We start from the raw sequence: 26,732 nt of genomic DNA, 5'->3' as shown, positions 1-26,732 counted from the left end.
TGGCTTCCCAGATGGATTTGAAGGATGGCTGGGATTTGGTCCAGTGGATACAGATGATAAAGATATTCAAACAAAGGCAGTGACTGGAAAGGAAGACTGACAGCACAGGGAGCCTTGAATACGGGAGGAGCTGACAGGCCTGATCCTGAAGACAGATCCACTGAATGGAAACACACAAAATCCTTATGCTTTACTAGTATTTAAAACACACACACAAATACCTGGTATTTCAGCTAAATCAGCAAATGGGAAGACTTAGTACTTACCTGATTAAACATATAAAGCACCCTGGTGACATCGTTCGCATACTGGCAGCGAGAATAATCATCATCTGCCCAGAAGCCACCTCGATCGCATCTGCGCCAAGCCTTCCTCTCATCCTGTGGGTTTCCGGGATAGATCCCGCTGCCATGGGTGTTCCGGGTACACTGAAGATACGCGGTAATGCCTGCTAACGTTCTGGGCCATCTAGGCAGATGAAGACACAAGGGTATGAGAAAACCTACGCAGACGCAAATTACAGCGGAGGTGTAAATCAAGGACTAGAACAGGTCATGTATGATCAAGAGAGATCAAGAAGAAACAAATTTGGGCAGCCTGGATGACTCCGTGGTTTAGCACCGTCTTCAGCCCAGGGTGTGATCCTGGAGACACAGGATCGAGTCCCACATCGGGCTCCCTGCATGGAGCCTGCTTCTCCCTCTGCCTGTGTCTCTGCCTCTCTCTCTCTCTCTCTGTGTCTCTCATGAATAAATAAATAAAATCTTTAAAAAAAAGAAGAAAGAAATTCCTTTCAGAATAAAGACAAAAAAAAAAATGAAAAGGTTAGCATGGACTAAACTGCTTTAAACCATCAGCCACATATATTTTAATACCAGAGGATATTTTTCTTAAAATGTTCTAAATATTGCTATAAACACACAGGAAAACTTATATCCAGTAAAAAAAAAAAAAAAAAAAAAAAAAAAAAATTTTTAAAAAGAAAACCGGTTCAAAAGATGGCACAGAAGCGGAGTTAGCAGAAGCGCGGACAAGAGTCACACAGCAGGTGCAGGATTGCTACGCTTAGCCGCTGGCCGTTCAGTGGCACCTAGGAATTTGGGACTTGGGGGTATTCCTATGAACAGTTAACTGGTGAGGGCTGTTGGTCATGCCTAGACTGTTTGGACAAGCAGTACAATTGATGCTGGAACCTGCTTTCTTCCCAGGAGTCTGAAACTTTGGTACATGCTAGATGAGGGAGGGGGCGCCTACATGACCAGCAATAAGAACTTTGGGTGCTGAGTCTCAAACGGGTTTCCCTGGGCAGCAGCATGTATGGAGGTTGCTGCCCTTTCACGGCTGGAGGAGTAAGAAGAGGCCTGCGTGGATCTCTCCAGAACGCACCTATGTCTTTCCCCTTGTTATCCAGCTACGTATCTTCCTAAAGCTCTGTACTAGATCTCAGCTGTGACTACAACTACATGCTGGGTCCTGTGAGTCCTCCTCGCAAACTTTTGCACTGGGGGGCGGTCTAGCAGACCTCCAACACACTATACAACTGAAATTATCCGGGAGAAAGTACTGCCTCTGCAAGTGACCACACAAACCTGTGGGCACGGATTGTCACTAACAGTGGGGAGAAATCTTCGCCATTTGAGCTCCATTTCTCCAAAATTGGGAATGAAATGAATAGATTTCATAAAAGTTACAGTTGACCTATAACACAGGAACTGATAAATTATAATAGCAGTCATACCAAAATATAATTGATTACCAAAATCTGCATAAACAGATTAAACAACACTAAAATCTTATTAATGCAGTGAAAGTGGAACTGCATAATATACTAAGGAGTGTCAAAAGCTAATTCATTAATCAGTCAAATAATCAGATTCTTCTTCTATTTTTAAAAATGTAAAATACTCAAATCATGAGCAAAAATAGAAAATCCACCATAAATATAAAACATTATGACTACTTAATAAAAGATGCAGAATATAACGAAATTCACAAGTGCTATCTATTCTGTTTTAAAGTATACAGAATAAATATTATCTATTAACAGTTAATCTACATAAAGGACTTAAGCTTTATTGGCAACAATAAATGCTAATTTCCATATACTCGGGTCAGGGAGATTTTTTTTTTAAAGGACGAAAGATATATTTTTTTAAAAAAAAGCAATGAAGAACTAGCTGAGCTGAAGATGTTGCTATTGCTTCTTCACCTTGGATTTAAAAGATTAAAACCAAAGGGTTTTCTTACCCTTAAAACTTGGGCAGTTAGGAGAACCAAAGTCAGGCAGTACTAACTGGGTACTCAACAAACTTTACGCTGCTTTAAAGAGCCACACAGTTCCCTTCATTTACATCAACTATAAAGTCATTATTAAAATCCTGAATGTAATAAACATCAAATAAGTAATATACTTTAAAGATGTTTTTTAAACAACCTTCAAAGTACGGAGAGTCTAAGGGAAAAGTTGTCACCTCTCACAAATTCTAAATTTTCTATTTAAAAAAGATTATAATATTTAACTTATTCTGCTTATCTCAACACAGAGGCCAATACTAACGGCTCCCAAAGTTACGGGCCAACCAAAAGCTTTCATTTCCAAATTCCTTCTTGCTTAGAACCAAACTGGGGAGCACACCTGGGTGGCTCAGTGGTTGAGCATCTGTCTTTGGCTCAGGTCATGACCCCACGGGGTCCTTCCTGGGATCGAGTCCCACATCAGGCTCCCTGCAGGGAACCTGCTTCTTCTTCTGCTTGTGTCTCTGCCTCTCTCATGAATAAATGAATAAAATCTTAAAAAAAAAAAAAAGAACCAAACTGGGGACCGTAATGGACCATGGCTTTCTCCTAATTACCATGTCTACTTAACTGCTGATAGTTAAAAGTAACTCAGCAATACGAAACCTTCCAAAGTTCATCCATAAAAGAGCCCTTGAAAAACAGGACATACCATTAGCCTGTCTGAATTTCACAATTTTAATAGAATTTCCAAAACGTTTCCCTAAAGTAGTGGTTCTTAACTTTTACAACAAACTGTTAAACATGAAACACTCTGCCTGCAGAGACTGTTAAATCAACATATCCGAGATAAAGCTCAGGCACCTTTTCTTCATCATCTTCATGAATGATTGAAATCACTGGTCTAAAGGGCAGTCCTTGGATATAGAAGGATATTTAGAGGAATACATAGATTATTTCTCAAATTTTCTTCTTGAGGACAGGGGACCAATTATGCACCTTTAAGAATAAAAACAGATGTGGGCAAATCACTTTTCCAGCACTTTCCATGTCACTGACCTGAAATCACCTTTATTGTTTACCACCCTCTCGGGAGGACAGTACTGTGCAGAGCTCTCCAATACCACGATATCGACAGTTCTCGTATTATTCCCACGTTTGGTCTGGACATGACAGCCCCAATTTCCAGTCGATCCAGCCTGAATATTAGAAATGGTTAGGGCACTGCATGAAGAAAGATTTTAAAAAGAGAGAAAAAAATGGTTAGACAAAAAAGGGAGACGCCCTAGGCTCCTATCATTCATTTAGCAAGTACGTCTGAACGCATGCTGTGGGCACAGCACTTGCCAGATAAAAACGAACTTAAAAAAACGATCCCTCCACGTAAGTACCTCAGCGGCAAGTCAAGACAAGCAGGTGAAGAGCTACTTAAAACACTGTGGCGAGAGCTATGACGGACGTATGAACGGAGCGCAAGGGGACATCATGCCCGACACTCCTGCCAGGAGGGGTGGGGGGGACGCAGCCAGGAGGGGACACAGCAAGTGCAAGGGCAGAAACATCACATTCTCGGGCAAAAATAATGGAGATGTTTCCAAGTTACGTCTACCTTTTCACTGATTCGGAGGGAAAGAGTCAAGCGCGAAGGAAGGAGATGGATAGTGGTTAGTGAATAATTAAGAAAATATTTAAGGTAAAATATTTAGCAGAAGAACTCATCAAGTCTCTAAAAAGATTTAATAAATTACCAATTACTGCTTTAACAAAGGGAGTTTTCCATGTAAAGGTATACTTCCATTTAGAAGACGGCTATATTTCTAAATAGCTGTCAGTAAATTCAATTTTCAAGATGAACTCCTAATTCTCTAATACAAAGCCTATTAATTAAAGAGCAGATGTCAGAACCTTCAATTAACCTTTCTCCCCGCCACACGAACCACCATGCTATGCTTTTATATAAATAGAAAAGTAGGAGATAATTAGACATAAAGGTTGTATCATCTTAATTAATCGACAAAGTTATGTCTTGAAGTTAATACACATTTTTCCAGCCTCCTAAATGACTAATGGCTACACAACATCGTACGTTCTAATGAAGACTTTGAGGCACTGTTACTCTGAATCAAAGAAAATGTTTATCATCCTTGTTAATTAAGTCAGTGAATAAAGCAATACGCTGTAATAAATACATTCGAGATAACGTGATACAGAAAGTATTTTATATTAAATCTAAATAGCCAAATTCTGAAATAAATAATCATTCTCCAGTGCAGAGGTTCCCAAATTTTCCTGGTTCACGGCATCTTCACTGACCAGAAAACTGTTTCGCAGAGTAAATTAAATTAAAATTCAATTTACTAAATTAAATCCCCGAATTGTGTGCCTATGTCCTAATAAATTCATGGCCATTTGAAAAATATAACACACATCAATTTGAGATAAATATTTTGTTCTTAAATAACCACAAGTACTTCCCGATGGGTTGTGTGTGTCTGTTGAGCACTCCAAAACTAACCTAACATCAGAGAGAGGACAGACAACGATACCCTCCTTGCATGTTCCACAATGACTTTCACACAGTACTTGCTCCGCACCACAGTCATCACCAAAAATTTGTCACCCTCGAGCATGGCACCAGCAAAAGGAATGCAGCACCATCGAGTGACACTGTTAACTGCCTGGGCTGGTTGTCGTGTGGGTGTCCAACAAATGTCAAGCATTACCACGCTTCTTCCAAAACTCAAAATACCCCACACAGCAGCTCTGTAAGTGAAGTCCCTGTGACGGCCCATGTCAGCACACCCCCTGGGACCTAAGGGCCTAACATACTTTGCCAACATGTTTTTTAAAGAAAACCTTTAGCAATACCTTCCACGTCTAAAACCAATGATCAGAATATAATTTTCAGCAATCCTCAAGGCCGCGTGCTTGGAGATTTAAGGAGGAAGATGCTTCCTCCTCTTCCATTTCGTCTCTGAGGAACAGCACAAACGCTGATTCTTACTAGCAAAGGATGGAGAACATAAGGAAACCAACAAAGAATCAACAACTGCCTCAGGTTAACCAATGCAACAACCGTTTATCTCCTTTTCCTGCAACTTCTTTATTATGCGAGGCAAATTCAGGATAGAGGACCTCAGTCTTCCTATGAAAGATTTTCATGTTGGTCAAGAGTCCCTCCCAACAAAACAATCAGGCAAGGATGCTAACCTTAGAATTAATTTTTTAGACTGCTATAAAGAACTTAAACTATGACTCACAGAAATAAATTTATAAAGTTATTCTAGTTATAGCTGCAAAATTTAAGAGTTCTAAATTAGAGAGAAAGCAGGAGCACAGGCAGGTGGGGGGGTGCAGAGGGCAAGGAGGAGAAGGAGAGAAAGAATCTTAAGCAGGCTCCACGTCCAGCATGGGGTCCAATGTGGGGCTCAATCTCATGACCCTGAGATCAAGAGTCAGACACTTAAGCAACTGAGCCACCCAGGCGTCCCAGGGTTCTATATATTTTTAAAGCTTTACTGTCATATGATATGTCAATTATCATTAATTCACGTAAGAAACTGCTTAAAGCACACACCTTAATGAGTTTTAACACATGTATATGCTTATGAAATTATCACCACACTACAAGTACAGTAATAATTAAGAGTCTTCTCAGTGGCACCTAGTAAACTGTTTCTAACAATCTTCTCCCCCTGATAAAGGAACTCTGATTCTGGTCGTCGCAGACCAGCTTCTATCAAACTACCCTCCCTGCAGTTAACAATTATTTATAAGCCCTGGACAAACTACAAAATGACAACTATCGGAACACATGGGCAGCGATCCAAAACAAGCAGAAACCAGAGAGAAGGTGACCCTAGGAAGAAGGGATAAGCACTGAGGACTAAGACCAGGAAATCGTTTCCAATGGCGTTTGCCCAAGGATAGGCCCTACTCAAACAGAAATTCAGTCTGACCTGTTGACAAATCAGAGGACCGAGGTAGAAAGGAACCTGGCTGGAAGCCCAAACTTCTGTGTATAAAACCTACCCAGATCTCTAACCGGCCCCTGCTTCCCACAGACAGGGTGACACCGAGCAGACTTCAGCTGCTGCTACATCACAGAAAGGACAGAAGTAGGAGTTTGACTTTAGCCCATCTAACTGCTTGAGGAAACAAAAACCAGCCGACTTCAAGCAAACACAAGGGAATCCAGAGTCAGGGATATGCACACTTTTCCTTTAAAGGCCAGAGAAGAATTATTTTAGGCTTTTCTGGCCAAGAAGCAACATCAAGGATATTATATAGGTACTTACATAACCATCTGAAATGTAACCAGTTACAAAGGTAAAAAATATTCTTGGCCCATAGGCTGGACTCTGACAGCTTCTCTAGAGTGAATCATTCATACTATCCAGGACAGAATCCAACATTACTAGACACATAAAAAGTGTTTTTTTTTTTAAATAGGAAAATATAAAATATATACAAAAGCAAAGTAGTCAGTGGTGATGATCCCAAGATGACCCAGATGTTGGAAGGAGCAGGCAAAGATTTAAAAGCATCTGCTCTATGTTAGAAGACACAAAGGAAAATATGCTTTTCATTAACAAGACAGGAAATCTCAGGGGGAAAACAGAAATTATAAAATAGAATATTCTACCCCAAAAACTCTGGACATGATTCAACTCAGAGGATCTTTATTTTCCCTCTCTCTCTCTCTCCCCTCCATATGTGTGTGTGTGTGTGTGTGTGTGTATTTTTTTTTTTTAATGGCACTTCTGTGAATCTGCAGTGATATTACCCTAAGATGCCCTTGCACACTTGGGAAACTACATATCTATTCTTAAACATTCAAGCTGAGTTCTAAGAAATTGGTAGGAAGGGAAAAAAGAAAGAGACACATAGAGATGAAGAGAGAGAATAAAAAAAGAAAATTCAGTATCTACAGATTAAGATTTTACCAAAATAAAATATATAGTGAGGATAATACATCTATTTTTACTCTGTTTTTTATACTCCATAAAATTCATTTGAATTAAGGATTTTGGTGATCTTACCAGTCATGGGGTTAACAGGACAGGTGTTATATTCTTTTATACTAGTGGAGCAGGGAAAGGAAGTATCTTAAAATGTAGCATTAACCAAGGGAGTAAAAGATTGCTAAAAGTGAAAATCAGAGTTTAGCAGTAGGAAATAGTTAGAAATGAAGTTTGGTATTTAAAGTCTACATTTTTCCTCCTAAAATTTTAAACAAAAAGTTTAACAGTGTTTCTCTTTTATCCTATGCTTTTTTGTTTTTTTGTTTTGTTTTGTTTTGTTTTTGGTCACAACTGGATGGAAAAGGTAGCTATTTGATTTCTGGATATGAGTAACAATCAGGAAAAGGAAAACCAAATGTTTGCATTTTTAAATGCAAGAAGATAAAATATTGACTTAAACTGTAATTAAGCATTACAATTCTGAAATAAATATGATCCACAGAGACAATTTCTCATCTAAAAAAGTTTACCTTGCAATCAATGAGCAGTTGTGAATCATGTTCTTTTCAACAAAGATACCTTGCGATTCATCAGTTTCAACTATCCGTCCATCCTGATACCACAACACCTGCATGTCCTGATCAATATATGAAGCCATACACTGGAAGGGAAGGCTGTCTCCTTCAAACACAACTTGCCGATGAGATGGAGTCATGTAGAAAGATGGTAATTCAAGGGGTGGATCTACAGACAATAAAACAAAGACTCAGCAATAAATACAATACACTATTCACACTCCAGAACGAAAAGTTACAGAGGGGCACCTGGGCAGCTCAGTTGGTTAAGCACCTGCCTTAGGCTCAGGTCAGGATCCCAGGGTCCTGGGATAGAGCCCCGCGTCGGGCTCCCAGCTCAGTGGGGAGTCTGCTTCTCCCATTCCTTCTGCCCTTCCCCATGCCACTGGTGCTCACTTGCTCTCTCTCTCTCACTCTCAAATAAATAAAAAGCTTAAAAAAGTTATAGAAATTCTAATTAAAAAATGTTTTAATGGAGAAACAAATTTTCTTCAGTAACCAGAATTTTAATGCTACCACCGGCAAGGTTCCTACTGAGAGATAAGTGGGTCCTAGATGAAAACAAAATTAGTAAAATTAAAATGAAACCATTTCATAATCAGTTCTGACATTTAAAGTTGTTCCTCTTTGGTGGTATCTAAGCAATTACTAAAAAAACAAATTGTAAAATGATACTTAAATCTGGAGAATGGAACTGATAATAAGTAAATACTGGTATATATACAATTTTAGAATACATTCAGGAAACAATATTACCCTTTGATTAAACCACTGGTTTCTGCCTATGTATGTAATACATACTCATTGAGAAAATCCAGAACACTTACAAATGGGGAAAGAAAAATCATTTAAGATCCAATATATTACCATCACTGTTAAAAAGCTGATTTACTTCCTTTCAGTAATACAAATAAAAGGGAAGAATCATAAATATTTATGCAAAAATACACACAAATGCCATGGGCTCACAAAAAAAAAATAATATTTAGCCCATCGTCTACTGCTCATAGCAGTAATCTATCCTAAAGAATAACAGCACATATGGAAACATACACACAAGGAAATTAATCCTTGTAATTATTTATGGAGAAATTATTTAACAACCTACAGAGACATGATAACCACATCTGTATCATGGATTGGCATGCATCTATTTCATACAATGAGAAAATGAGTTTATAATATGTCAGGTTTTAAAAAGTTACAAAATATCATTAGAATATGATAACATTTTGGTCAAAACACAGGAAAAAGATGAAGAAAATATACTAAGTTATCTCAGACAACTACCTTTGAGTGATAAGAATGTAGCATGGGCTGCATGGGCAAAGCATGGGCTTTGTCTGGTTTACTTCTTTCTTTTCATTTCTTTTCTCTTCCAACCTTACTGAGGTATAATTGACAAATAAAATTGTAAGATACTGGGACGCCTGGGTGGCTCAGTGGTTGAGCATCTGCCTTCGGCTCAGGTCGTGATCCCAGGGTCCTGGGATCGAGTCCTGCATTGAGCTCCCTGCATGGAGCCTGCTTCTCCCTTTGCCTATGTCTCTGCCTCTCTCTCTGTGCCTCTCAAGAATAAATAAAACTTTTTAAAATAAAAAAATTGTAAGATATTTTATTCTCTCCTCCCCCATTCAAAATCATAAGTTATCTCAAGTATACATCGTGATGATTTGATGTATGTATATGCTGTTTCTTTTCACAAATCTTAATTTTCATCCAATTCATCTCACCTTACTTATGAAAACTATAACAATAATGATAATAAAGAGAAAACATAAACAAGTACAGAACTGCTTATTTCCAGTTATAAAGACTAAACTGAAATTTCCTTTGATCATTTTAATGACTATTTTTGGTTCGTGTGGCTTTTTTTTTTCTTTTTCATTTCATAAGCATATTTTATTTCCCTCTAATCTTCAGGTACTATTCAAAATTATGATTTTCAATAGCTGCATATTGAAAATAGTGTCACAAGTCATTCAATCAATCCTTCATTTTTGAGAACTGAAGATATGCCTATACTTCAAAATTAACATACAATGCTGATCATTTCCTAAGAATTAAACTCTCATGTAGAATTACTAGACCAAACTATCAACTTTGTAAGAACACTGAAATGTACTGCTAAACTCTATTTCAAAAAGGCTCTAGTAATTCACACTCCTACCAACAAATAATGATTGCATCCTCAGATTTTTTTTTTTTTTTACTATCAACAAATTCCTGGTTTGCCAACTGATAGAAAATCTGAAGATCTACGCTAGTCTTTGAAATTGTTTTTTGTAAAGAAAGCTGTTCAGAACCCAAGAACCTTAAAAACCAATCCAAAAAAAACGTTTTATCCAAGCTGACTTAACTGTTCGCATAAACTAAGTATATATTATCAGACCCATGAAGGTTAATGGTTGTAATCAATTCTAGCACCGATAAGGAGAATTTTACAGATTGTCAAGCAAAACATCATAGCAAGTCAAATATGGCAAACACTTTCTCCCTTACCACATGTCAACAACTCCTGCTTCACGCCCGTGACTGGCTGGGCCTGAAGAGACTTGGGATAAACACACCGCGTGTCCCGTACTGTGATGTTTCTCTCCTTCACCCAGCGATGCATCCACAATATGTTACAATCACACAAAAGATATTCAGTCTGAAATTCTCTGTAGCATACAAAACACAAATTAGTGAGTATGGTGAATAAAATTAAGCAGCATGTTTGCTTAACATTGGCTTCTGCCTTGGGTGACAGGCACAGCACTCTCTACCCTCAGCCACCCGTGGCACGCACCACCAACCGGTTCCGTTCTCCTTTCCAGGGAGAGGCCAGGCCGAATGGCTGACCCCAGCACTCCTCCCTGCTGGTCCAAGGACACACTGCTTTAGATCAAAGGCGGTGTGCAAACAAAATCTACACATCATCCCTCTTCTATGCAGCAAGCTCCTTAATCCCAGGGTCTGCAATACCAAATCTCCGTATCTTTTGTGTCTACCAAATTTCTACCCACCTGTCATAAAGCATGGTGACACTAACACTGGACCTTGAAGACTTCCCCAACTGTCCCAACATCATCGCCGTGTTCTTGCCTTGAATGCTTGCAAACTATTAATTTTGGCAACATAAAGGAATACATGACCATTTGCCACGGTTGTATTCTGACTGCAGTCGAAATTTATCAAGAGTGGAGGCTATTTCTGACACTTCTCTGCTTGCACCAAGTGATACCAAGATATATACAGAGTGAAGGGGTACAGACTCAACCAACTGAAAATATAAGGATACCTCATACTTGATATGAAAGAAAACACAGAATTATTTTTATATGAGGCAAGAAGTTTCATAATTTGGCACCTGGGTATAAGAAACAAAGAGAGGATAATATAGAAAGCTTGGATAAAAGCACAATAACATGTTGAACACTTGGTTTTACAAAGCACTATTTATGTGCCACATAGTGTGCTAAGTCCAGCTAATAGCAATAAATACAGATACTTTCCCCTGTCAACCTGGAGGACATTATATAATAGGGGAACAAAACATAAGCATGACTAATATAGAATGTAACATGTTCTACACAAATAAATCCAAGTGCAAAGAGCAAATATAACATGTGCTCCTAACACAGATCATGTACCAGTCCAGGCTTCATCTGATTACTTCTGGCAAGGGGAAAAAAAAAAAAAAAAAAAAGAAGGTGGGAGTTGGGATGAGATACACAAAGACAAAGTGAATTTAAAAAACAATACTGATGACTGGACTGGATTTCTAACTCCTAAGCACCACCTTCTGGTTGATTTCCAGCACTACTGGGTAAAAAAAAAAAAAAAAAAAAAAAAAAAAAACAGAAAAAAAATTTTGGATAAAAATACTTCCTACATTCTTGCTACCCAGGGTCTCAAAAGTCAGATTATATTTTGCAGTCATTTTTATTTTCTTAAGTTCACAGAAATGGCTGGCTTGAGCCCACTAAATATGCCAAAAAGAGATATTTTCACTAAAAAACAGTAACAGCAACAAAAAGACCAGAGTTCCATCTAACATGTCTGCCATGATGGTGAGGAGCCAGATGACCACCCAAGTATTAGCTACATCCCAATGAAAATTGCTAAGTGGTCAGTCTAGAAAATTCAAGGAGAAGAGCAGAGAAGGGGAGGGGAGAGGAAGGGATGGTAAGAAAATCAGCAAACACCAAACAGCATCTGCTTTAGAAGATGACATTTTTCCTTGGAAAAACAGTCAACCCCATAAATTATACACAATAAAAATTTTGAAAAGCATTATATTTAACTGTATTTTCAATAGAAATTAGTATAACTTACAGGTTGAATACATTATGTTTAGCTGGAAATACCACGACTGTCAAAAGGAACCCCCCTACTATCTCAGTTAACAAAACAATTCTGGGAGAAGAAAGAAAGTCCACCAATTCTAAAGCTACAAAGAACTGCATCCATACGATCTTGCACTGATTTCATAAAGCAACCATTCTACGTAAACATTCTTGGCAATGTCAATGATAAGCTGTGAATTCAGTTTAGGGGAAGGGTAACAGGACAAAGGTAAATCCCAGAAGTATGAAATATTCTTAACTATAGACTCTATAGGGTCAGATATTTTATACTTTGAGGATTCAAGTAGTCAAACAGTAAAATATTTTCTAACTTGAAAATAAAATGAAAAAGGAAAAATCACCAATTTATTTACTCTAAATATAGAGAGATATGGTATTTTATGGAGAAAATGGTTGTCTCAGTGTGAAACACTTTATTCAGGTTTACAGTATGTTTTTCAATGAGAATGCATGCACTCAAGTGAGAGTTTTTGCAAAATCACCAGACTTTCCCCATGAAGTCTCTTAAATCATTTAATAACTGTTTTTAATTTTTAAAAACCAAGACAGTTACCAAAACCAGAAAAAAAAATTCTTACTTACAAAGACCGTAATGAGCCAAGATAATCAAAAGTTCCTTGAGATAATGAAGAAAACAAATTCCCTGAAAGGTTTCTAGAAAAAAAAAAAAAAAAGAAAGGAAATGATTTCATTTAAAAAATACTAACAATTATATGTCATTTTATACAATTTCCTAAAGTGTCCTATAATGTCATGAAGAGTTCATAAAAGTTGTTTTAAATCTAATTAAAAGGGAATATTTTATCCAAGGATGAAGAAATTTGTTCTCAATGTATAAAAAGTATAAAATTATTTTAAAGCTAGTACTATCAGATAAGGATTTTCTACCAAATACCAGGTGGATGAACCCGAAAGCTACCTTATTAAGTTGGAACTTCAGCCACGCTCTCGTTACAAGTAATGATTAATCTTCATGTGTTAACTTAGCATCATTTAAGAAGGCAGAAATTTGAAAACAAGAAACAGGCAAGGATAACCTGAATGATCAGCAGCAGCAACCCACAGGAACTGAATAAAATATGTCAACAGAGCACAACAAGCCCAGGGTTTAAAACTGATGTAATTCAATGTTGGACTTGGGCAAATTACTTAACCTATCTGATTGTTTCCTTTTATCAGATGACTTTAGGAAATATCTAAACCCTTGCAGAGTTTTCTATGAATCAAACCCAGAATGCCCCATGCTACAATTCGAGTGGTGTGTTACACCCATAATGATTCCACATTTGACCACAAGCTCCAGGAGCAGAGGGACTTGGGGGTCTTATCTACTGGGGTGCCCCTGACAGCTGATGGCAGCTGGGGTACACAGTAGGTGCTCAGTAGTGGCGGCTGACTATTCAGGATGTACACTCCATCTTCTGGAAGCTTCTAATATTAAAACAGGACTGAGGGCTCTGAGAAAATGACAGGATGGTCTAACCACCACAGGCTCGGTTCTGGGCCTGTTGCAGGATCAAGGATAGATACGATTTAAACCCAGAATTCTCAAGGAAGAGGTCTTGAGACCTGGGAAGAGGCCTGCCTCTCCTCTGGAGGCTTAGTGAATCCCTCCCATGTGGTAGAAAGGGACAATCAGATAGAGGAACTCCCGAGTGGGGACAGAGTTGATCTGGGAAAGGTCAGCTATTCCTGTGAATTCTGCAACAGTGTATTCCCCGATGGGAAACCTAATGTGACACAAATGCCAATCCCTCACAAATTAACATGCAATGAAATTCAGTAAAAACAACCCTGGATTGGCTTTTAAATATAGCGTACAAATTTTTGATAGGAAAAGCTGGATAAAAGGACTCTGATCTTCATAGGAGAACTGCCTAGGAACTTAAGTAAACAAAGGATATTTGTCAATTAAAAGAACAGTAAAAGAGATGCCCTTCTCTGACCCTTAACTATCAGTGGGGATAGTGAATGTAGATTTTGAAGAGGTTATTGCTGATGGAAGCGTGACTCACCCTTGTATTTTTAAAAAGTAACCTAGATGCAATTAAAACAACGGTACTTTCATGAAGCTATCCTATGTGGAATTATAGGATTACTCGGATCTGTTTTAAACAATATAAGCAGGGGGACGCCTGGGTGGCTCAGGAGTTGAGTGTCGCCTTCAACTCAGGTCGTGATCCCAGGTCCTGGGATTGAGATCCGTATGGGGCTCCCCACGGGGAGCCTGCTTCTCCCTCTGCCTGTGTTTCTCATTAAAAATAAAATCTTAAAAAAATAAATAAAATAAGCAGGAAGACAAAAATATGGGAGATAGAATTAAAACAAGGTTGGCTATGAAATTCCTAAAGTGCTGAAACTGGGGAATGGGCACATGAAGATTCCTTATACGACTGTCTCTAATTTTTTTTTCCACAAGTTTGAAAGATTCCATAACAGTAAGTTGGAAATGAAACTCTTATCATACAAATATAGGATTTAAGGATAAACAAAATAATGGCATCTTACAGGGATCATTAGATTCTAATTATTATGTTATTTTATTTTAATTATTAGATATAATTAGCTATTTCCTTATAAAACCACAGAGGAAGGAATTACACTGGAGACGTGCCATCGTCCCAGTAAATCCCCACATAAACCAATTTTTCCTCCAGTGTTGGAACAGACTGGCTGAACACCAAACAGAGTAACTGGTTTTGGTTTGGGGACCATAAAAAGTTACACACATTTTAAAATACTAGAATCACACTGCAGCTCTGAGATAATACACAAAGCAAAAGGGAACAGAGGATGGCAAGTGCACAGCAAAGTCACTGCTCCCAAGTCCTATCAGCTCACTGAATGGAACAGCAGATCAGTTATCCAGCCATCCCCACTCTACCCTTTTACGCTGTTCTCTTCATACCTTAATTTTGCTTTATTTACTTACTTTTTGCTAAACAGATACATTTGAATTCTTGTAAATTTTTTTAAAGATTTTATTTATTTATTAGAGAGAGAGAGAGAAAGAGAGAGAGAGAGAGACAGAGACACAGGCAGAGGGAGAAGCAGGCTCCATGCAGGGAGCCCGATGCGGGACTCGATCCCAGGTCTCCAGGATCACGCCCCGGGCTGAAGGCGGTGCTAAACCGCTGAGCGACCGGGGCTGCCCTAATTCCTATAAATTAAACATGTAGGACACATCACCTATGACCATACAGGGAAGTTTACCAGGGCCAATCTGCTAAAGGACGGGAATATGCAATCAAATAGAATCTCCCTCAACAGAAGAATAAAGAACTAAATTATAATCAGCTCTGTACTCAGAATCTTCCGTAAGTATTAACAAACATGAACTGAATCAACAGGTACTCTCTTGCAAAGATATTAATGATATGCTGGCAATTTTTTAAGTGAATTGCTGAGTACAGCACACATGTACAGCCCTGTATGTATGCCTGTACCTTTGTGGGGGCAACACAACAAATACACCTGAAAGACACTGAAAATAATACACCAGATAGTACAGGCTTAGCTCACAGTGGGATATCTGAAGGGATGGAAGGGGGGTTAACTTTTCCTTCAAATCTCTATATGGTTTTATGACTTAATGACATCAGTAATTGTTCAATTGTATAAAGGAAGTTCTTATAAATATCACTCACTATATTTTTTTAACTTTATAAGAGAGAGAGTGAGAGAAAGAGTGCGTGAGAGAGCGCACAAGCGGGGGGGGGGGGGGGCAAGGGGAGAGGAAGAAGAGGGAGGAGCTCCATCCCAGGACCCCAGGGTCATGACCTGAGCCAGAGGCAGATGCTTAACCCACTGAGCCACCAGAGGCCCCTACTCACCAATTATTTCTGCTAGAAGAATACTAAAGGTATAATTCTTGGAAAAATAATACAAGATTTAAATTGATCAAAATTCATTAAAAATGGGGGGAAAAAAGAAAGCTTTTGATCTGTTGATCTCCTGACAACTTCTCTGCAAATTCACTTCTTCGGCGAGGGCAGAGAGCACAAAAGTTCACTTTCAGCTCCTCATCTTTGGTTCACCAGTTACTTCCACGGGTGAGAGAGAGATGGGGTGGGAATCTCCGGGAGGATGTCTTCACTTCTCCAACACAGTTCTCCATCAACAAAGGCAGAGATCCATGTACAGGAATAATCAACTAAACCTCCCACATCCATGTCTACTGAAGCCTCAGCCATATTTAAAGTTATTTTTGAATTCTTAACCTAAACCTCCAAAGCCACAACTGGTTTCAAAATGATGAGAAGCACGGATGATGAGAAGGCCACTGTCTGCCTGCCAAGGTCTCTTCCAGGCCCTGGGGGCCTCTACTCCCGCCTCCTTGGCTAAGAGGCCCCGCCAGTCCTAAATCCCAGGCAACCCAGAGAATCCAGCTGAAGCAGCAGTAAAGGAAATATCTATAAAGAGTGATTCACTCTGGATTCCCTCCTTCTATATGCCTGTTCAGCTTCTGAGGTAAGAGGCAAAAAAAAAAAAAAAAAGGTAAGGAAATTGTAACTGACCCTAAAAGTAAAGACTATCCCTTCCAGCTCTTCCCTAAAGAATATTTGCTGATGGGTCAAGAATCCCTGGACCACGTTATAAATGCATCTGGAACTAAAGTCGACAAAACAGTAAACTGCAGACGCTTTCATAACTTGAGTCACAGCTATCCAAAAATATAACAGTTTTCCTTCATAAATGCCCCATTTTGCCAATTCTTATGCAGTCCTAAAAACCAAAAATACAAAACTCTCAAGAAGAGTTAACAAAAGCACTGAAATAAAATTGCTGCAGTCTAGCCACAAAAAAATAAAAATGCAATTGGTTTAATAAATCTCAAGTTATGAGCAAAGCTGTACACCAAATCAATCTTGTATTTAAACACAGAAGTTTGGCCATATATCTCTCTCCTCCCAACTCAAAGGGCTCACTGAAAAATACTACAAGTCCACTAAGAACCAGGGGTACTCTGTGGTATTCTAACAAGTGATCCGAAGTCCCCTCCCCTACTGCAGACATGAAATAATCTCACTATTGAAGTCTCTAAGAGCTTCTTCAAAGTCAACATGAATGAAGTTACAGAAACATTTCTGAAAAGCCAGAGAGAGAAAGAACCAGGCAGAGACAATCCGCATTACTACACTCTCTACCCTAAATCCCAAATTTCATCTTACACCCTATTCCCAGACAACTCTTCTCTAAAACAGGATTTTATGCCACTTCCCCAGCATAAATGCCCTTCAGGGGCTTCGTGTCGTTAAATCAGTTTGAAGCCTCATATAAAGTTCTATCATAGATAATCAGCCTGATTTCTAGTTACTCCCAACAGAGCCTCTTCATTTTAAAAAGAAAATAAAAATGTATTCAATGGCTTATACAATGTTCTCCTGTATTTATAACATATGTAAATTATAAGAGAGAGATACAGATAGATCAAATTTTAATTAATCTTTATAACATGGCGGGGGGAGGGGAATCCCTGGATGGCTCAGCGGTTAAGCATCTGCCTTTGGCCCAAGGTGTGATCCTGGAGACCCGGGATCGAGTCCCACATCGGGCTCCCTGTGTGGAGTCTGCTTCTCCCTCTGCCTGTGTCTCTGCCTCTCTCTGTGTGTCTCTCGTGAATAAATAAATAAAATCCTAAAAAAATCTTTATAATAACTTTGAGGTACTCTTTACCTACTTTAACAGATGGGAAAAAAACAAACAAACAAACAAACAAAAACAGAAAAGCTCAGAAAAGTGAGTTCACCCTAAATCACAAAGTCAAAAGCATGATTCAAATGGTCATTGTACTCTTCACACCAACGGCTTTCCCCTTGACGCTGGCGTTGTTCTTCCTTCCACCTTCTTGCATCATTTGCTCTGCTTCTTCTTCCTTCTAACTAACCAAATCTCGGCCACCTCTGGACCATCGGGTCAAGTTTTACCTCTTTCTGGACCTTTATCCAGACTAGCAATGCTTCCGACCATCTCTCTCAACAGGACCATGTGCTCTGAGGCATCTACCACCTTGGGCGGCTGTGCGTGCACACGTACGTACGTGATGCTCTGCTGGCACTACGCCCCAGGACTGAATTTCCAGCTCCTCGTCCCCTCCTCCTGTAATCCTGACAGCTGCTACTTTACTAGCATGTCATAGGTGCCTCTAAATACCTGGGTACTAGCTCACACGCTTTCTTGCATCTTAAATGGAAGAGAAAGGTGTACTTACAGCCTGACCAGGTTGGTGAGTCCTCGGAATATGTCTGCATTCAGACATCCTATTCGATTGTTTGTCAGATCCCTGAGGAGAAAGGGGAAAGGAACGTCTTCAGTTAGTTCTCCTGGTTGAGGAACGTTTCATACATTCCGTATTCAAGGATATTCAAGAACAGCACCCAGGTGTCACACGAGACCTTTCTTTTCAGCATCGCCGAGAAGTTGACTTGCCTCAGGTGAGTTAAGGGGAGCCGTGAGAGGAAAAGCGATCCTTGCTTTCACCTCTCCTGGCGCGCACGGACTGCACGCTGTCTAGTTAGAGGGCCCTCCACAGTCCACGCATTGACTCCTGTGAAATGAGTCCTGATACAACTGGAGTGGTAAAAATGAGACCCGATCTATCTGACTGTGACACAATCCCTCAGATGACCTACGCCGTTCTTCATGCTGGGGAAGGTAGGGACACAGCCCGGTCCCAGTGAACACCTGACAGACAACTGATGAAGGGGCAAATTACCAAAATGCCGGAACTTTTATTTCCTCAAGAATACCTGAAACTTCACGCTCTCTGACGTCATTCTTTAAATAGTCACAAGTTTTGACTATAATGAGAAAACTGAGTTTGCTTTTACCTCACAGATCACCTAATCTCCAAGTCAAATAACTTCAGCATTATCTAGGTAACGGCCTAGTTATTTTTTTTCCCATTTGGTAACGGCCTAGTTGTTGTTTTTTTTTTACCATCACTCTTAACTTCTGTTTCATTTTAAAGATGGATTCCTGTATTTCAGAGAGCGAGAGAAAGAGAGAGAGAGAGAGCGGGGAGGAGGGGGACGGGGAGAGAGAGAATCCCAAGCCAACTAACTCCCTGCTGAGCGTGGAGCATGAGGGGGGGCTCGATCCCATGACCCTGAGATCATGACCTGAGCCAAAATCAAGAGTCTGGACACCTAACGGAATGAGTCACCCAGGCACCTCACTCTTTTTTTTTTTTTTTTTTTTTTTTAAGATTCTATTTATTTGAGAGAGAGATCACAAGGCGAGGGAAGGGTAGAGGGAGAGGGGGAGAAGCAGACTTCCCACTGAAGGTGGAGCCCCACATGGGGCTCGATCCCAGGACCCTGCGATCATGATCTGAGCCGAAGTCAGATGCTTAACCAACAGAGCTACCCAGGCGCCCCATCCCACTCTTAACTTCTTATAGTTCCTATCAAATCTTACTTTCTAAATATTATTTTTTCTCCTCAATCCGTGAAACTTTTTACCTACATGTTTAGTAGATACTGTGTCCTTTCTGCACTATTTTTCTCCACACCACAGTGAACACAATTTTATATTTTAATCAGGAGATTATAGTTCAAATGGGTGATGATAAATGACAATTTCTGTAATCTTCAAGTAAGACAGCATGGTGTTCAGCACTTTTGTCCATCACTCAACTTATTAAACTGTATGCAAGAAAACCCTCAAATGACGAATCTTAATTTTTATCAGTTCCTACTGAGGAATCACCCCTTAGAATTACAAGATTCTAAACCAAACTTCCAGTGATATTTTTATCATCTTCTCTTCAATGTCCATATTATTAAGTGGAAAAGCAGCTATTCTTTGAGTCACGCTCTGACCTACTCTCTACAGAAGTAAATTTGCATGACCCATTTCTGAACTAAAACTCTTGGATTCTAAGTTGTAGAACTTGGTAACAGCAGAAACTGTGTATCAGCCAGACTAGAAATCAGAAATGATAAGGATACGGTATCTGAATCAGTTACCTACACTATAGTTTCTCCCCTAGATATTCCAAAACCAGCTTAGGTAATCCCGAGCTCCCTAATATCACAGCTCTGTCTTTCCTATCTTATGACAACTTTTGATTTAAAACAAAACAAAAAAAAATCTTAACCAAAACAAAACTTTCTCTGTGTCTCCTGTGCTCTAGCTCCTGTTCCTCAGGATATTAAAGTGAAGTATTTAATCCTGTGGGAGTTGTTTTTTTTGTTTTTTTGTTTTTAATCCCAGCTGATTTTTCTTTTATTTCTGGGTTTTACTGTTTAAGAAAATTAGGCATCATTTTGTGAATTGCTGCTTAAGCATTTCTGGGCTCTGTTCATTATCTTGTCTCACTTCTGAGCTTTCACTGGTGTAATTACCACTGATTCTTTGGGAAACAATTTCATTATAGCTATACCTATTTAAAGTGGTATTTAGGTATTGATAATGGGTTTTCACTGAGATTGAGAATCAGCTTGAATTTGTTGATAAAGCAAAAGAGAAACTGAATGGGTCTAGGTGTTACCTACTTTGGGTAGTTTATCCTTCAGAAAGCCACTTAAATCTTCCTGATTCAAATTATCTATAAAATAAAGGCAAAGGCATGGTACACTTACAAAAACGCTTTATGTGTGGCTGTCGAGTGAGAGACACAATTGAAATGAGTGATGGAGAACCTCCTACGAAAAAGCGCCTGTATCCATAAGCAACCAGCAAACATTACTACTGCAGAGTATCTTCGTATCTCATTGAGTTTACATATAGGACTCTCAGCTTGCAAGTTGTACACCGTAAGTTCCATTACGAGTCAGCTGTTTGAAATTAAGGATGTATTTTCTAGTGGGGAGAATATTATAAATGGCAATTACCTTCCTAGGCAAGAACACAAGAGACTACTTCATGTGAAATGCAATGAAAAAAATGCTCAGGCAATGCCTGGGATGATACCAGTAATTAAATGCTACTGAACAGGAAATTTATTTATTTATTTTGGATGGAAGTACTTGAGAAATTATTTACTGAAGGAGAAAGAACCGGATAGAGAAGCTAAGATAGTCTGTATTATCCTTACAACATCCTGATGAAACTGCTTTTTGTGAACAGTCAAGTTCTCTTCGACCTGTATCTCAACATGAAGGTATTATTAGCATTTATCTTCCTGACCAGGGCTTTCCACCCCCAAAACGCTGGGAATAAAGTGGAGCCAATCGCAAAGAGGGAGACTAAATTGTCTGTCTCATCTGGCAATATGATGTCACAGGCCTCACACGGGGCGGGGGGGGAAGAAGCTGGAGGGAAAGATATTCTAGAAGTTCCCAAACTTCAGCATCAGAATTGCCAGGAGGGACAAATCAAACATAGAAGGTTCAGCCTCAGCCCCAGTTTCTGATAGGGTGGGTCTCCCACCAGCACTCCAGCTTCGACTTGAATATTCCTATTCCTCCACCTGCACTCACAGTGACCCCTCCACCTGCACTCACAACGACCCCTCCAATCACAGTGACCATGTGCACCTCCAAGAAGCACCAAGAAAGTGACTCACCGTTGGAAACCAGGCCTATGAAGTGCTGCTCCTCCTCTCACCTACAGCTGTTTAGAGGTGCACGCAGCCCGCACCCTCGCCTGGGTCAGAAGGCTGAGTCCCAGCAGCTCTCAGCAGCTATGTCTAGCTGACCTCCACCAGTGGATTCCAAGTCCACACCCAGGCTCCTGGTTGGTGCATATGATTCCACTAGATTGCCAACCCCTCGAGGGGCTGAGTGACCCCCAGATCTCTGGAGCCGGGCGCACTGTCGGGTACCCGAAGTAGACTCAATTTTTATGCAACAGAACCGACGCTGATCTCTCTCATCACCTGATTCCACCACTGTCCCTACTTACTACACTGGGGTCCAAACCTAACTGTACCCTGGAGCCGAACTCTGGCGCCCACGTGATGCTCGCTCCTCTCCGATACTTGCCTGCTCGATTCAGAACCCCAGTCTCTCTTAACACCACTGACCTGCTCCCGATGGGCCCGTTTTCCTGACTTGCCTCGTGAAAGAGCCCTAACTGGAAAATAGTGGAGAGCAGAGGGCACGGGGAAGAGAAGGGATCAAGGGCAAGACCTCCTCTGGACATCCCTGGGCGTTCTGAGCACAAAGAAGTCTGATAAAGACAATGAGCCACCATCCGGTCCCCACAACAACCACCACAGTGAGAACACTCCATCCCTACAGAGTCGGGATGAAATTTCAAACAATTGTACCCAAAGAAGAGAGAATCGTTTAGCTCCTACTATGCCTCATCTTCCTGGATTCTGAACACTAATACTGAGGGACTGAGAGGAGAGCTTCAGAGCATACCTTTTATTTATTTATTTATTTATTTATTTATTTATTTATTTATTTATTATTTTTTTTTTTTTAATTTTTTTAAAAGATTTTACTTATTTACTTACTTGAGAGACAGAGACAGAGATAGGGAGACAGCACACAAGTGGAGAGGAGAGGGAGAAGCAGGCTCCCCGTTGATTAGGGAGCTTGACATGGGGCTCGATCCCAGGACCTGAGTTAAAGGCAAACATTAAACCGACTGAGCTGCCCAGGTACCCCAGAGGATACCTTTTAGATGAAAGAAGAATTTATTTGCAAAAGTAATTCTTAAAAAAATCTGTGAAAACAGCTTGGCCAACTCTTACTGCTGGATCTGGCTGTAAAAAGAAAAGAGTTTTGAATGAGACAATAAGGGATACATACAAAACGTCACAAGCACTAGGAGGGAAGGTTCCTGTCAGCATTTAAGTAGGTCCTGGCAGGATTCAGCTCAGAGCAAACAGCCAATTTTATTATCAAATAATATGGGAAACGAAGACATTAAAAAAAAAAAAATACCCAGGCACCCTCAATATAGTATAAACATCAGATAACAAGAGAGCATGAGAGGGGCACCTGGCTGGCTCAGTCAGTAGAGCATGTGACTCCTGATCTCAGGGTTGTGAGTTCGAGGCCCATGTTGGGTATAGAGATTGCTTAAAAATAAAAATCTTAAAAAAATAAGTAAGTGAGCAGAACAGAACCAAAAAAGGGGGTTGCGGGGGAGACAAGGACAGAGGAAAGGATGATTGTTAAGAAGAATGAAAGCATCGTGTCATCCCCAACATCCTTTGTCCCCAGATCTCTGCACTTATGTGGTTTCTCCTTCCTGCCAACAGAAACATTCTGAACCACGGCCCTGCTGGCTCCACACTGTCTAAGATTCAAAGATCTTTGACACGGCAGGTCCTCTTAGGCCTACAAGTCTAATGTCTCCATGACCAGCCTAACCTCCGAAACCCATTGCCCCACTTTGTACTTTATGCTCTGGCACCACACCTAGGAACACCTGCTTTCTTATTCTTCGGCATGTACTATTCATGCTTCAGGAGCAAGGTCGAACCTGCAGGTCTGCTCCCAAGACAGGGCATTCCCCTCCCAGGTGGCCCCTCCTTTCCTTGGCAGGTTATTACTATTACCTTATCTGTGACAGCTCACATGTGCATGTGTTAGGGGGTATTTTCATTATCTAGTTGCCCCCAAGAGCCTGTGAGCGCTTCCCAAGAAGTCAGACCATGGTAAGCAGCCAGCCCTTAATAATAATAAATGTCTTATGAAGGAATAAGGGATTGTGGGACAGTGCACAGGGCTTGTGTGTAGGGTTACCTCTCAAATGTGAGCATGCTCACAAGGGAGGTGCAAAAACAGCATAGAAAGGAGGGAAGGGGAGTTGTTTTGCCTCAGAAGTAATAAAAATTGCTCTGTAAGTTTTGAAATAATAATATAGATAAAATATACATGCAAATAGCAAGACTTTAAATCACTGACAAAAAGGGGCCTCAACTGACATGCATATACAATAGAGTTCGAAAGAATTCATAACTTAAAAATCCTCTATATATCACGTTATGATCACTGACAAAGCTAATACAGCAATCCTTTTATTAGCATGAGAAGGACACAACCATCTAAGATCAAACAAATCAAATTATCGCACAAACTAACCACTTTCTATGCTACTTCTATTACTTTTTTTTTTTTTTTTAATCGCTGACCTGGCCAATAAACTGAAACTTGTTAACCTCCTCCCCCTTTTTTTTTTTTTAAATCACGTTAAAGCTTGAAGTAGGTTAACAGTTCTTTACAAAGGAACAGTTCAGGGGAGGCTGGGGTGGTTCAGTCGGTCAAGCATCTGATTACTGATTTTGGCTCAGATCATGAGACTCTTGATTTCAGCTCAGGTCATGATATCAAGGTCGAGGGTTCAAGTCCTGCATCATGAGTTGTGTGCAGTCTGCTTGCCCCTCTCCCTCTGCTCCTGCCCCTGCTCGTGCATGCCCTCTCTTACACACACTATCTAGCTGTAAAATAAATAAATAAAATTAAATTAAAAAAAAAAAAGGAAAGAACAGTTCAAATTTATAAGCAAGAAATTCAAATACTTACAATCGTTTTAGCGATGACAGTCCCCAAAAGGCACCTGGGTCTATACTACTAATGAGATTATTTCGGAGGTCCCTGTTAAAAACAGAATAAAAGTTACTCATTTATCAGCACTATGGTAAATATTTAGGCAAACCACACTTACCTGCTATACAGAAAAGAACACTAATGGAAGGAAATTAATGCCAAAAAAGGTTAACCCCAGTTGTAAGTGGCAGAGCCAGAATTCAAATTCAAGAAATCTGGTTCCAAAGCCACTGGTTTTGGTCAATATGATAAGGGCATATGTCAAAAAAGATATGTATGTCCCTATACTATTCAAATTCAGTTATGGCTCAATCCTATACATTATTTCTACAATTTCCTCTTTAGTATGCTACACTTGAGCCATCAAAATAAATCAGAGATTATATATGTGAATGTAATTAAAGTGAATTTTTAAAAACCATCCTCAAAAATATACACTCTAAAATTCATGTCATTTAGCTTTTCATGTTTTTCCCTCCCTGAGCTTCTATGGTTAGGATTCCTATAAAAAGTGCGATGATTTATAACATATCTCTCAAGGCAAAAATCCACCAGCCCCCAGGGCTATGGCATCTGATGACAGGCTCAATTTACTCTCTGCAGCATGCAGCCCTGTCACCAGGGGCCAGAGGTGAGCGCCACAGCCACATCCCTCCACCAGTGAGGATCCGGGCCACCTGCTAAGGCTGCTGTTCTTCAACGGGGACCTGGGCCCAGCTGGGGACTCAAGTGGCCGCATACAGATGTTCACACAGTCCTCAAAGACGGCAGACAGTCAACTACAGGAGCACTGAGAGCAGAAGAGTGGCCCACAGTCCCTGGTCACAGTCCTGCTGGGGGCTGGTCCATACTTCAGCGTCAGACCCTGAGCCAGACTCACTCACGACCTTGACCCACTGAAGTCACGAATGGTTTCCATTCATGTCTCAGGGCACCTGATGTCAAACTATGAGCAGAAATTCTTTGCGACTTCTCTTGTCCTTCCCTTCTCCCTTCTCTACCTAACAATGGCCACACTGCCCCTTCCACGTGTGACATCTCGTTATCCAGAGCGATGCACACAGAGCAACGCCCACGACAAACCACCTCACGGGATCCTTTAGGTATGGCGCTTGATCAACCTCCATCCAGATTTTTCAGACACTGTTGTTTCAGTAACTTGGCCAGATTACATGACCCTGGGCCAACTAAACCTAGGGCCTGGGCTAGTGTGGGAAGAGACAGATTGAGACAGGGAATGGTCATTTCCATGGGTTTAATTAAAGGTCAGGAGGTCACCCCAGAGCCCTTCTGCTAACCATGATTTAGAAGCCTGTCTAGGGGGCACCTGGCTGGCTCAGTCGGTAAAGCAGGTAACTCTTGACCTCAGGGTCATGAGTTTTAAGCCCCATGTTGGCTGCAGAACTACTACTAACTAACTAACTAACTAACTAACTAACTAACTAACTAACTAACTAAGAGCCAGTCTAATGAAGCCAAAAGACAGGAAAAGAGAATTAATGCTGAGCCCCTGAACCCAGCCAAGCCTGAAGTCTAGCTCTAACTCTCTGGGCTCCTCTGTTACACCATCACTAATTTCAGCGAGTTGTGTCTGTCCCCTACTGTCCCATGAAGATCTCACAATCAATCTTAAGGGATGGGACTCCTCCTGCAGATAAAGAAACTCATGTGCAAAAAGATTATAAAATTAGGCCAAGTTCTGAATGGCCAAACCACAGTTCAGGATTTAAACACATCTTTCTGACTGAAACAGCAGAGATTAACTAATAGAATTTACACCTAGATCAAGAAGGAGACAGATAAAGCAAACAAGCCAAGAAGTTGGCCACAGTTATATCAAGGTTCTAGAGAGATCATCTTTCAAACTCTCTGCATGTTTGATAAATATCATTAAGTCAGAAAAAGTTATTTTACGTGGGACTGTCCGGTCTTCCAACTTTGGGCAAAAGCCATCTACCTCTGCCTCTTCCTCACCATCATCACCCACACACAGTGCTTGCTGGTGTCCTTGCTTCCCTCATCCTCTCTCTCTCTCTCTATTCATTTATTTCCACTCTCCATTTAAAGTGATCTTTCTGGGTCACCTGGGTGGCTTATTCATTTAAGCATCTGCCTTTGGCTCAGGTCTTGATCCTAGGGTCCTGGGATCGAGCC

General features: G+C 40.3%; 1 protein-coding gene across 1 annotated transcript in view; it reads right to left on the bottom strand.

Annotated features, from left to right (window-relative positions):
• ADGRA3 (adhesion G protein-coupled receptor A3) overlaps window positions 1–26,732 on the bottom strand; it is a 120,988-nt gene that overhangs the window by 51,648 nt on the left and 42,608 nt on the right. Inside the window, exons 3-9 of the mRNA XM_077881032.1 lie at window positions 24,555–24,626; window positions 18,338–18,409; window positions 12,709–12,780; window positions 10,277–10,437; window positions 7,730–7,943; window positions 3,295–3,459; window positions 267–468 (exon numbers count right to left, since the gene is read on the bottom strand). Coding sequence (XP_077737158.1) covers window positions 267–468; window positions 3,295–3,459; window positions 7,730–7,943; window positions 10,277–10,437; window positions 12,709–12,780; window positions 18,338–18,409; window positions 24,555–24,626 — 958 coding nt within the window. The remainder of the gene's footprint in view (window positions 1–266; window positions 469–3,294; window positions 3,460–7,729; window positions 7,944–10,276; window positions 10,438–12,708; window positions 12,781–18,337; window positions 18,410–24,554; window positions 24,627–26,732) is intronic.

Source organism: Canis aureus, chromosome 2 (genome assembly GCF_053574225.1).
Source record: "Canis aureus isolate CA01 chromosome 2, VMU_Caureus_v.1.0, whole genome shotgun sequence".
NCBI classification, from domain to species: Eukaryota; Metazoa; Chordata; class Mammalia; order Carnivora; family Canidae; genus Canis; species Canis aureus.
This window is presented reverse-complemented; position numbering and strand designations above follow the sequence as displayed.